A 14146-nucleotide genomic window follows, 5' to 3' on the forward strand; every position below is an offset into this window, starting at 1 on the left:
GTGCTAATTTGCAGAAGAGAACATAGATGTAAAATACAGATTACAATATAAAAATAGATGTTGAAAAGGTACATTTTGATGGTTCTTAAACTTGACCAAGTGCTGCCAATTTGCAGAGCAGTAATTTCACTAAATTAGATAGCATTCAATACAGCAGAAGATTAGATAATGGAAATTTAGGTATCAATTGCCATTAGGGGTTGCGAAAGAGTAAAATAACACAGCTGGGGGTGTTTCACAAAGATCCTAGGTTGAACTTATCTCTAAGTTGGACTTAACAATTATGGAAAGCCATTAGCATCCTTGAAAATATTTTGTAGAAATTATTTTAAAAGGCATACAATGTTGATTCAAATCATTTATATTTTATATTATCATGGGAGATTTCATGTTCTTGATGTGAAATTCATGAAAAGTCTAAAATACTTGAATTTTTGCTTCTGAATATATTTCATTATAAGGATACAAATGGCTCTCCATAATATTTAAGTCTAACTTAGAGTTAAGTTCGTCTTAGAATCTTTGTGAAACACACCCCTGGAAAGATTGGGAAAATAGAGAATAGTAGCCACTGAACTTTTGAAAAGTCCTTTCTTTTAGGCATGCAAAGCACTAGTACTAAAATCATAGAGCTGATTACCTGTAAGCTTATCACAAAACTTGTCATCAGTGACAAATGATAAGTTTTTGAGATAAGCTATTGAAATCCTTGCTTCTGATTGGTTATCAGCAGATTTGTCACTGATTTTTGTAATTTGTCATTGGAAAGGCTTTGTGAAACGGGTCCCATATTCAATTCCATTTGTGAACTTTATCAGTATTTTAATTAGCATTTAGCTTAGTTAAGTAAAAAGGCTCAATTCTTATTCAAATCGCATCTATGTATTTGACTTCAGTACGCCAACTTTGAGGCAAAATACTTACTTACTTAGCCAATCCAAAAGCTTTGTGGATTGAATGGGCACTGATATAATTGTGCGCAGCTTACAATGGCTGCAAATGAAAACCATGAGCCTGCCAACCAACTGGATCCAAGGCCTCCAAATTTTTGGCTTATGTCTTAAACTTATAGTAAAATACTTAGGCAAAAGCTCCAACTGAATACCGAAGTTGTCTAAGCAATTTACCTAAGCCGAAAACTAAGTTAAATACTGTACCAATATTTCTGACAAAGGTTTTGAATTGAATACCAGGCAAGATGTAGAAATTAGTAGAAGAGTTCGACCATTGGGTTAGTCGGACAACCGAAGTTGTCTAAGCAATTTACCTATTAAAGTTAAATACTCATATTTCTGACAAAGGTTTTGAATTGAATACCAAGCAAGATGTAGAAATTAGTAGAAGAATTAGACCATTGGGTTAGTTGGGTAAGATTAATTATAAAGCAAATTCCATCTATATGTGGAGGTGAGAGAACTCAGAGTGATGACAATTTGCAAAACAAAAGCAAAACAAAACAAAATTGAAAAGTTAATTTATAAAAACAAAATCAAAAATCCAATATCTAAAAAGCTACATGTGCAAACCATTCCAAGAGAAACCAGATAGATATATTAGTGGCATGTGCTATTTTGCTAAGTGCTGTTAATTTGCAGAAGAACAAAAATATGATTCAACTTACACGCTGAAATAGATGATTAGCGCTAATACCCCAACGAGTACTAGAACACAGATGAGCAAGAGGAATTTCTTCCGTCTTGCTTTCGACTGAAAGTAGGGGTTTGAAATAACAATAAGAACCATCATACATTATTTATAGCATCATTATTTGATCAATGACAAATTGTGATAGTTTACATGTACAGTTAACAAGTAAATTATTAATACCCTTGTAAAGTTTGTTTTTGTTTTTCGTAACTCAAAAATGAAAGGCGGACTGGTTGAATTAGGACCTTGGTCGAATACTTTAGATGTAAGCTTTAATAGGTCATATTCTCGATTAACACAAATCTGGACAGATCAATTTCTCACATACCTGGTACTTCTAAATTTACAAAACTTGGTAAAGTTATGAATAACTAACTATATCTATCACTTATATGTTTATTAATTATTTCTGAACATACTAACCTTAAAATATTATAATTCAATCAATGACAGATACTTTTACCCATTTTCAAACTTTAAGAGGTGTTTTTTAGGTGAAGTCATTTTTGTTTTACAAAGTTGAGTATTAAAAGTGATTCCTTGATAATTTCTTTTCTTTTTCATTGGTAGATTAACATACATGTAGTTTGAAAATAGTCATTGACAATATATACATGACTGGATAAAAAGAATACAATAATATTCATATATATGCTGATGCAGGACATCTGTTGCCAATTTAAAGAGCCGATCTGCAGAACTTTACAATAAAAAGGTCCTTCCTTAACATATGAAGTTGACCATCTTCCGATTTCATTCTGCGATCGCGGCATTCTATGCTAAATAGATGGAATTAAATTATCATTTTTCTTTGATTAAATCATGATCCCACTGAGTTGCCAACTTGAAGATGGATCATTCACTTCAAGGCGATATAAAGGATTAAAGCAATAACTCCAGCCAAGATTATACAGCAGATCAGCAGCAGGAACTTCTTTCTTCTCGCCTTCGACTGCAATTTAACATCAAAAGCAACAACATTCATGAGCTCACCAAAAGGATGCAAAAAGGAAAGGTCATAGAACTTCTTATAAGAGCATTGTTTTTTAAACACATTTTATAATCACAACTAAATTAATTAATGTACTACTGTGTTAATGTGTAAATCAAAAGGTCCCATTTAGACACAATACTTAAACCAGTATACAAAACCTCTAATGCAGCAATTTGACTATGAAAAACTAGAATAATAAGAGTACTTTGATTCTTTACATTGATATTCTTTGCTATTAAAAATGTTCTAAATGTTTTTGTAAATACATTTCTTTCACATGAAAGGCTCAAAAATCAGGAGAATGTTAGAAACAGAACTAATCAGAGATGGTGGCGTATTGAGCCACTGAGCCAATGGGTATAACGCTCCCGTACGGACGTACACCTACTCACAGGAGCCTAAAAAACGTTGGCTCAGTGTGCTGCCCTCTATATACCCACACATGAGCAACTTTCAGGTGAATGCATGGTAGGTAAACTGACTTTCCTATCCCTCTAACACTATCTCGTCAAAGGGGTCAAAGGTCAACTCACCTGGTAAGTAACTGCTTTATCAAGTTGTGTGTTGGCCTGCTCTACATGCACCTCCGCTGACTCCACGTTAGCTTCTATGCTGTCTGCAAATTTTCAAAATGGAGGTGGAAGGACAGAAACCGTGACGAACAGCGCAAAAAGTGACAGAATCGTCAAATTGGAATGACCTGGAAAGTAACCCCTATGAAGACTATTGTAACCAGCCTATTTCTACAGAGGCACAATGAATTGCTTATTCACGCAGCTCAGTTCAGTTTAGTTCAGTTTTTTTTTTTAAAACACCAGACATAGCAATCATGACGAACAAACACGATCCAAAATGAGACCCCTAAAGGCTATGCTTGTTAGTGTGGTCCCTGGGAAGAATGGACCTCTCAATCCCGGCGGATCGGCAAAGAGACCAACGTGTTTCAAGGATCTAACAGTATTTACCAGAAACACTTCATGTCTGGACAGTGGATGCTGCGTGCGATAATGAATTGTGTCTGACTTTCATTACTAACACTAAAGTAAAGAAACATTTCTATCTACAGAACGGGGAAGGTGAGGTAACGGAATATCCACCTCTGGAGATGGGTACGCTATTCTCTTATAGCGATAGTGTTATTATCTGCTAATGGTGTGTTTCTGAAGAAGATCGTACGTGGAAAGAAACTGTTGGACATGGAAAGTATTAGTAACTTGACAGCCTGGAGAAACACGCTAGCAGGCGCTTAAGAGGAAAGAGTGCACTGTAGCAGGACCCCCATGTCCCCTCTCTGACGTTAACAGCCCACAACCGGTGTCACTTTTAAAGAATTGTCTGTTTTAAATAGCTTTGGTTGATATACAAAATAATAATACAGTCAAACCTGTCTATAGCGACTGCCCAAGGGAAAAACAAAAGGTGGTCTTTGTAGACAGGTTCCTTTAGTACATGTTTCAATGAAAAAAAATTTCAAGGGAAACAAAAAATGTGGTCTTTGTAGACAGGTTCCTTTAGTACATGTTTGAATGAGAAACCATTTTCAAGGGAAACAAAAATGGGGTCTTTGCAGTCAGGTGGTCTTTGTAGACAGGTGGTCACTAAAGCAGGTTTGACTGTAATATCTAGTTGATACTTCTATGACTGAAATTAGAAATTTCAGAATTTGTTTTCCTAATGGTTTTTATAACCATACAGTCTGTTGGGGAAAATGAGTATGGTAAAACTGGTCACTCAAAGATTTTAACTTTTTTGAAGCACTTCATGATCATTTTGTAGCAAATTTTGTTTAGGGCTTCAATATTACACCATATCACAGACAATGATAACACGTAGGGGCGTGCATCTCAGATTTAACAGTGTTAAACGATGCCTTTAAATAGTTTTGGTTGATATACAAAATAGTAATAATATCTAGTTGATACTTCTATGAAATTGAAGAATTCTTGATTCTTACCTATCATGTCTCCCTGCTCATGGACCATTGTAGCAAGGTCCTTGAAGATTTGGTTGACATCAAGAATATCAGACTGTGACAAAAAACAGAGAAGAAAAAAAGAGCATCATTAATGATCGTAATAATATGATCGCAGGGCCCTCAGGGAGAACAGTATGAATACTGATGAGGCTACCCTGAGTATTAAAACAAGACATATTATTATTATTACTATTGGTGAATTATGAAACATTGAAAATGTCCATAAAATAATACCTAATTTCAATCACAATATAAAACCCAGTAATGAAAACTCATGTGTTGTTTTCATTCTTGTTCATGTTGTTGTCATTGCTTTTGTAGAGTTTTAAGTAATTCTCATGACAAATATCGCAACCCAAATCTTTCTTTTTATTTGTCTGGAAGGGGGTAATTAATTCATCTTTGCTTCCATCATTTTTTTGAAGTCATCTTCAACACAAATTCACTGAGTGACTTCAAGTTCGGTGTTGAAAGCTGGTGTTGGTGTTGTGAGAACACCAACACCAGCTACATGACCGAACTTGAAGACGTGCTGGTGTTAAGGTTGACCTCGAAAAAATATGATGCATTTCCGGTAGTCTGTATTGAGGGCTGGTGTTGAATGTCGTCTGCTGAACCGAGTATCGCGGTTGGTGTTGATGATTTACGTGTAATTTTCCCATTCACCAACACCAGCCCCCTAGGGATTGAGAAATTCATAATTTCAAGTTCGGTGTTGGTGTTGCAGTATACCGCAGGTAATTCTATGCGGGCATCTGTCACAAATCTCATGATCAAGCCAAGGTAAAATCCATTTTCCAGTCAAAACAACTATAAATCATGGGAGCTTTATATGTTTTTCAAGAGAGATTATATTTTTTATATTCATTTTTATATATGACTTCAGGTTATGAATTCTGTATGATGTAATTTATTGGAATTTCTTAATGGATTATGCTTTTATCGCAAGACTTTTCGCCTGTAGAGAAGGACGTCCCTCGGAGTTGAGGCTGGTTTTGAGCTATCGATAACGTGATTGGTATCGTCCTTCTAAACTGACTGTTGGTGTTGGAGCTCAGTTCAGCAGCCTTTCCGCGCACCCAACACCAACACCAACACCGAACACCATACTTGAAATCACTCACTGTACATTCTCCACTTGCATGCATTTCAATTTTTAATACTTACCTCTAGTTTATGGAGTTGCGACTCTCTTTCCTTGATGGCTTCAAAGTCTTCGTAGCTCACCTGGCTCTGTTGAGTCATACCTGCATCCTGTCTTGAACTTCGTCACCAAACATCGAAAAAGATTTATCGTTGTGAAAGAGATCAGGGGGGTGTTTCACAAAGATCCCAAGACGAACTTAACTCTAAGTTGGACTTAAATATTATGGAGAGCCATTCGTAGTCTTTCAATAAAATATGTTCAAAGCGAAAATTCAAGTATTTTAGACTTTTTATAAATTCCACATCAAGAACATGAAATCTCCTTGATAATAGAAAACTATGAATGATTTGAATCAACATTTTATGCCTCTTAAAAAAAAATTACAAAATATTTTCAAAGATGCTAACGGCTTTCCATAAATTTTAAGTCCAACTTAGAGATAAGTTCAACTTAGGATCTTTGTGAAACACCCCCCAGGAAGTTCTTGAATTCACTTATATCAGTGATCTAATACTGTTTATGAGTGATATTACAACTCAGTTGCAACATTTAACGAATCCCAGAAAGTTATTCAACACTTTCTAAATAGAGCACTTAGCGGAGCTCACCACACTTTTTGTTCAAGTTTAATTGTAATCCATTAACAGGTTCTCAGAATATCGTGATTACAAGCTATTTTTTTCATATACATGTATGACCCTCTTATCTTTGACCTCATGACTCTAAAATCTAATCAGTTCATTGGCTTTGCAAGATACATACATGTACATGTCCTGCGTGTGATGGTAATCTTTCCATCGGTTCTATTGATAATAATGCGATCACAAGCTATTTTTGCATATATAATGTGCCCCATGACCGTGATTACATATAGTAATCCTTACCTTTCAAATCCACTAATAAGTGTATCGCTGGAGTGGTCCTCGAACCCGCCCTGTATTGTAAAGCATGGCAAAAGAAAACATGTTAACACCAGGCATACCTCGTACAAACGAGCCTGCTTTATTGAAGGCCAATACATACATGCATACAACTGATTATTATCTATATAAGGCTTCCAAGTGGTACAATAAATCAGTGTATTTAAAGGGATAGCTGAGTTCTGTTTTCAGACCGCAAATGCCTTCAAAGTGCATGGTTACTGCTTTTATTCTATGACATTTCTCGTCCCCTTTTAGAACCTAAAATTGCTCTGAAGGTAATTTTAGACCCCAAATGTGTGAAATTTAGCCAATACGATCATACCAATTCAGCTCCACTTTCAAAAAAAATATGGTGACCATTAATGAATTAATTAATTAAAAATAGCAATACATGGGCCGGCTGGATGTGCGTAATATATCCAACACGAAAAAGCCAACAAAAACGCGAACATCGGCTTTGGCTGAAATACAACTTAAAATGCGCTATTTTGTTTTTCCAACGGTTTTTTAACGGCTTTTTCAAATTATTGAATATTTGTGGTGGTACACAAATATTAGAAATCGTTATATCTATGGATATTTCAGCTGTCTCTGAACCGATTTTAATCAAACAAAGATGATTTTGTCACTTAATATGTATGTTCTTTCAAATTTGACACTCAGTTTTTCATTATCTCACAAAAAATTATTTTGTGTAGCGCCCTCTGCAACAGAACTCAACTATCCCTTTAATATCTTTAGCGCAGTACCCAGATGACAGTTTCCGTATTGCTCTGTCATCCAGGACTGCTATATTGCTTGATTATCGAATTAGTTTTTTCGCTAGTCAACCTGACATAGATAATAATAATAATAATAATATTGTATGGCATTGTTTTTGTGTGATACAAGAATAAGAATATATTGCTCTCTCTATGACAATATTGGACTCGTCTTTGACTCTTCCAATACTGTCATAACTCGAGCAATATATTCTTGTATCACACTCAAAGCCATCCAATATTTTATGAATATTTTCACAGATATTGGAATACGTGTAAGATTAAATATGGAAATTCAAACATGTACGTGTAAAGTCCTCTTGATCTAAGGTCCTCAACTGTCACAAGCATATTTATATTCATAAGTAAATTTCAGGGTGTTTTGGGTCTTACAGTTGTAGACGATGTCAAATTGCCATTTTGTCTACTGATTTTCATATTTTTTCTTCATGTCATCAACAACAATACATTTAGATGTTGCTTGTAAGTATCGGCTTGCATGGTGATGTAGATATACAGTAGGCTTGCGGATGCACCATGTGAGAGAGAGAGAGAGGGAGGAATGAGGAGTCCTGAAAAGGACTCTCGGTAATCTCCTGACTCCTGATGATGGATAGTCAACCTGTTTGAAACGTCGAGCCACTCCCGCCACCCATCCTCTCCAATCGGCGCTATAGTTCTCCTTAGAACTATAAGCTAAGAAAGATAACCAACAGTCTTTTTCAAGACTACACCAACAGTCTTTTTCAAGACTACACCAACAGTCCTTTTCAGGACTACACACCCTCAATAAAGATTACCGAGAGTCCTTTGCAGGACTCCTCATTCCTCCCTCTCTCACATGGTGCATCCGCAAGCCTACTGTATAACAACCAATTTACTTTACAAATGTGTTTTTCTTTTTCTGAGACTGGACTTGGCCTTTAAAGTCACAGATACTAGGAGTAAATGTACATTCCAATATGTAAGGTAAAAACGAAGTACTACTCACCGATGTTGTTGACCCAGTTCTGACCTTATCGTAGGAATCTCTCTCTTTCTGAGCTGCATCTCTTTGGACTCTCTGGAATTGATTGAGTGCCGACGTGAATTCACCTGTAAGACGTTCTTTCTGCATCTTCTGTTGCTTCTGTTTATCAAAGGAAAATACAACAAATATATTATAATATTTATGTAATATTGAATGGCCCTTAGGGGGAGAGCTGTCGTATTGCCTGCAACAGAATCCTATTGCTCCAAGTCGAAAATGAGAGCAAAGAATATTTGTGTACCTTAAAAACTGTTAAAGGGATGATCAAGTAGATGTAATGTATAATAACTATATGTATGTCTCATATTCGTCAAACACAGATTGCACTAATGCATTAAAGGGATCCGGTAACTTTGTCTCAGATTCTGAAACAAAATCCTGGATTTAGCTCATGCTGCAATGATAATTATAAACCTTTAGGTCAGTCAGGAACCCCATGACTTTTACATGCCGATTGCCTGTCTGATTATCAAGATATTTATGATTGGAATTACAAATTTTGAAAACCATTTGCCAAACGGTTTTTATAAGACTAGAGTATATTGGGGGAAACGAGTATTGTAAAACCGGTCACTCAAAGATTTTTACTGTTTTGAGGCACTTATTGATCATTTTGAAGCGCAATTTGTTTAAGGCTTCAATATTACATCAAAACACAGACACTGACAACACGTAGGGCCGTGCATCTCAGATTTAACATTGTTAAACGATGCCTTTAAGGAAAGAGTAGTTAGCATTATCAAAATGCAAGTAACTTAACAAAGTGTTTGCCTATTTGATATGAAATTACTAAAATTAGGTAGAACTTTACAATCGCTTTTTTTTTCTTTTTTAATAGTCAGTAATCCCTGTCATGTTTTGAAAATGGCTTACTTCAAATAATCAGGAAAAAAAAGGCCCGATCGGGTGGTCGCGTTACACCACCTTTCGTGAAATGAAAGCCAAAGATGATGTGACCTTTCGTAGATTTACAGAGGGTTTTCACAATGTGTCGGGCGCTGGTGTCGGGTGAGTTGGACAAGGCCATTAAGATGAGAAAGTTATATTTCCCAAACATTACCCCGGACATTTTGTGAATAAAAGGTCAGTTGACACAAAACGACGGGTAACGCGACCACCTGACCCGACGCGATGACTCAAAATGTAGGTAGTTATTTAGGTAGAAGTTATATAAGGTGTACATAACAATCAAAGCCTTATATGCGATTTATCAGATATTTGCTTTGTGGTATGCGTGTGTGCCAACGGCCTTTTTTCTAGCAGCATGTGGACATGTAATACCTGGTCTGAATAGGATGGAGGAATGGAGTTGAGATCTTTGAGCATCTTGTTGGTATCCTTAGCCAGCTGGTTGGTATAATGCTGTACCTCATCCCTGTTATATGGGAGGTATAGAGGAGAGAGGGGGTGAGAGAGAGAGAGAGAGAGAGAGAGGGGGGGTAGGAGAGGAGGGCAGAAAAAGAATGCAAGCAGGAGAGAGATGGGATGAAATAGGGAAGAAGAGGGAGAGAGAGTGAGAGAGGAGGGATGAGGAGAAGAGATAACAGAGAGAAAGAAGGGGAGAAAGAGGTAGGGCAGGAGGAAGAGAGAAAAAAAATCAGAGAAAGAGATAAAGAGAGAAACAAAAAAGAGAAAGAAAGAGAGAGAGAGAGAGAGAGAGAGAGAGAGAAAAGTAAACAGAATGGGGAGATTAAACAAAAATATTTAGGGTAAACACTTACTTATATATGATAATAAGTACAAGAAGAAAAAGAAGAAGGAGAAAAAGAAAAAGAGAAGTGTAATATGGACTGGCCTTGAGGGAGAAACAACATATATTTCCCAAACTGGACTCATATTGCCCCGAGTCAAAGACGAGGGCAATATGGGTCTTGTGAGGGTAATAAATGTGGTATCTCCCGAAAGTTAAGCGAGTCAATATTGTTATTGTTATCCAAATAAGACATCTAGAGCAAATACACAAATCAACCATGACAATCTCATAGAACTGAAAAAACTTTGTCAAACCAGCACTGTGCATCCAGTGCTTGACAAAATTTTCGATACACTGCAAACAGTGTACCTAATTTGGTGTGATTATTACGTCAATAGAGTGCGCGCAAAGTGTGCAGGTTCTCGTACGCAAAATAGATGCGCAATGAAAATGACTAAATACGACGCGGTGAATATGAGACTTCATTTCCTGCTTTTTTAACCCGTAAAGTCCATAGGCTTTTCATGAGAGGGTAATATGGTCTCATATTTATTGATTATCTCTGTTAGGATTACAACAAGTGTAATATAATTTTGTAAAACCACTGCTCATATGTCTGATACAGGTCATAATAAATACTATGCAGCTTGTTTAATTAGCAATTACTGTGCAGTTTCACTGAACATGGTCTCAGCAACCAAAATTTAAGCTCATAATGTAGCTGGCATACTTCCATCATTGTCATCGTTGGATCATTCCACAACAACAATGTCATTATGAAACAAGCTTTAGACAGGTGCGAAAAAAAAATTCTGATTAATGATCAACTTTCTTGCCAATATTTAAGACCATGCCTATAGCCAAAAACTATTGACTTACAGCTACAGCATAAATTAATACAAAATAGTTTCAAAAACACATTTTGACCTACAGTGTAGCAATACTGTTCATCTATAGGCAATGTATAGAGCATGTACATTGTACATGAACCTTCAACAGTCTATTTTTGGTAACACAAGAATAAATGGCGCACTGGTTGAATTAGGGCCTTTGTTTAATAGGTTTAGATGTAAGCTTTAAAGATACTATGTCCCTTTTACAGCCAACCTCAAATTATGTAGAACTTGGCAGGAATTATGAATATGTCATGTATGTCCTATCTGTGAAATTTAAACGTTAGCAGTGTCCTTATATTCAAATTATGCAAGGAAACCCGTTTACTTGCTCGACTTCACTGTCAGACACTATTGTCAGTATTGAGTGACTGACTGGCTTTTTCTTCTTCTTTGGTAATAACATACATCAAATGAGCTGTAAAGGATTTTTCTACATCAATAACCCACTTCTTGTAATGGCCAAAATTAAACTGATTGAATTTTTGCGCAGCATAAAACGTACGACCATGCGGTATAATAGTCCGAAAATCAGACCATTACTTACTGGCTCTACAGCTCCTAAGTCGATTTGACAACTAATAGTAGTTATTTTCCCACTTAAAGACATTTTCAAGCGCCATTTTTTTTAAGGGGAGTTCTAAATTAGTATTATCTTTCAAATGCCATTGGAATTTAACCTTTTCATTTTTTTGGCCTGCAAAAGGGACATACATGTAGTACCTTTAATATGTCACATTCTCAAGAAACATAAATCAGAACAAATCAAATTTCCACATACTTACGGTAGAATATTGCAACTCGGTAAGGGTATGAATAATTTAGTTGTTAACTGTACGTGTAGATAGATGGTTATGGATTACTTACAGCTTGCCTCTGAGACTCTTGTTGTCTTCATGCGATCCAAGTCTTTCGATAAATCTTTCAATTTCTTTGACTGAGAGGTGAAAGATGAAATAAAGAGGGTTATAACTCATTAACCATTAATCAGGGGAGACAGGGAGCACTGAGCAGTAAACAAAAAAAGTAGGGAGGGGGGGGGGGGGTCCTCAACTTCCCACCTCTTGAGTAAGAAAAAGGATTCGGGGGGGGGGGGGGAATGGCATCTAACAAAATTCTCCCCCCCCCCCCCCCTTTGAGTAAGAAAATTGGGGAAAAAATAGTCGGGAAACCATTTAAATTGGGTAATTATCAGGCCTGATTAATAAAAGTGTTTGCTAAATCAAATTTGACACACACAAAAGGCAACTAAAAATACATCTGTAGATGTGTCATTACGAATTGATTTGATTTGATTTGATTTGATTTATTCTTATTTTTAAAGGACAGCCCATCAATGAAGGAAATACTGTTCTTCCTGGGTACCCTCCAAAAAAATCAACATGACATGCACACGTATCCAAAATTACATACAAGATGTATGTAGTGCATAATAGTTATATACAATGTGGTGCATGTTGTTGAGATATTATTTCTTGCCTTTTGCCTCAATTTAAATATTTCAACCGAGATAACGGAGTCACCTTTATTCACATGGAAAAGCTTTGAAATAGTTTTGATCTTGAAATGATAATTCCACATTATTGAATGATAAACATCATTCCTTTGCTAAATACATGTACACCTGTGTACACCTGTGTACATGTATGTACATGTACATGTACAATGTATGCACTTGAAGACAGGTAAAATATATTATTCTTTAAATTCTAATGTTATTATCTGGAGCAAGTTTCTACTCATTCACAAATCTTTCCATTCTATAGATACATTTATAGTTAAAGGCCCACTGCACTACTTGTAGCTATTTGCACCCTCTATATAACAAACAATGACTAATCGGTGACCATTGGTCCCCCATGATCCTCTTTTTCTTATGTTAACTGAGAGCTGAGTTGATGAGATAACCACATGTCCAGTGACCTTGCTGGGCAGTCTAATCCCTCCTATAAACTACGGCAGATAAGCTTTAAATACTGCATTCAGAACCTTTGAACAGGTTTCATCAATTGTTGATGCAAATGAAAGATTAGGAAAAGTAAAAATGGCCAATAGTATTTTGAAAGGCTTATTTTAATCCAAATAGTGATTATGATCATTTTCTCTGATTTCACTAGACCTGATTGATCAAATTATCTTATTACTTCTTTATTTACTCTAGCTCTTTCTTTTCTCTAGCTTTTTCTTTTCAACAGGTGCTCTTTTAAGCCCTTGGGAGGGAAATCAGCATAAACCCTCATCCCCTGTTTCAGTTTCCATAAATGTGACCCAATAACTTACCATTTTGTGTGATTTTTTGTACATTGCTGGCGATTCCCTGTGAAAGGCGGTTGAAATCTGATGTAGATCCCGTCCCTCTGCCAGCTAAATATGAAAGGAAATACAATAAGAAATATTAAAGAGACATATACACTAAGTTATAAATTTATCAAATAAAAAGACAGAGTTGATGAGCTTGTTTGAAAATTAGTTTGCAAGCAGTGTTAACATTTGCCCTGAACATGATAATCCTGCGCCTGTACTCTTAAACAATAAATATATTTACAGTAAGTACAGTGGGTGGTATTCTCATATTAAGCCGGGACTAAGTCCAGACTAAACAAGAATTTTAGTTCACACTTCTATGGAATGCTAGGTTTCATCTTCCTCCTTCAATATTCATGACAAAGATAATCTACCAAAGACTTTTTGGAAATGGGCCATTCCATGGTAACTCGCGTTACACCTAATGGGTACATTGACACGATAATGTGCCTATATCTTTAGAACTGCTAGGATCTGCAAGATACTTTTTTCAAACATGGACAGGGTAGATATAGAACAACTGAATGAAACAAAAAAGAAAATTGAAGAACAAACATTTTTAGATTCTTGGATTATTGAATTTTGGTAACTCGCGTTACAAAAAAAGGACATGGTCAATTCTATGAGACCCTCTTTTGGCAAAGTCTCCTCATACTAGACAATCTTGACAAAATCTTTCCTACGTTGATAGTAGGTTGAGACTTACTAGTATAAGATCACAATATTAAAGATAAGAAACAATGGACTAGTAAAATGCAGGAAGCAAATATGTCGGTAAC

General features: G+C 36.0%; 1 protein-coding gene across 1 annotated transcript; it reads right to left on the minus strand.

Annotated features, from left to right (window-relative positions):
- Positions 1-745: 745 nt before the first annotated feature.
- Positions 746-11994, minus strand: LOC588497 (syntaxin-7). Its single transcript, XM_030982924.1, has 8 exons — positions 11931-11994; positions 9759-9852; positions 8439-8576; positions 6648-6697; positions 5784-5880; positions 4596-4668; positions 3175-3257; positions 746-1707 (listed from the first exon to the last, which is right to left on the minus strand). The coding sequence occupies exons 2-8, from the start codon at positions 9801-9803 to the stop codon at positions 1618-1620; spliced, it is 576 nt and encodes a 191-aa protein (XP_030838784.1). The 5' UTR covers positions 9804-9852; positions 11931-11994; the 3' UTR covers positions 746-1617.
- Between the last annotated feature and the right edge of the window lie 2152 nt (positions 11995-14146).

This window comes from Strongylocentrotus purpuratus, unplaced genomic scaffold (genome assembly GCF_000002235.5).
Source record: "Strongylocentrotus purpuratus isolate Spur 01 unplaced genomic scaffold, Spur_5.0 spur5_scaffold_13, whole genome shotgun sequence".
Classification (NCBI taxonomy): domain Eukaryota; kingdom Metazoa; phylum Echinodermata; class Echinoidea; order Camarodonta; family Strongylocentrotidae; genus Strongylocentrotus; species Strongylocentrotus purpuratus.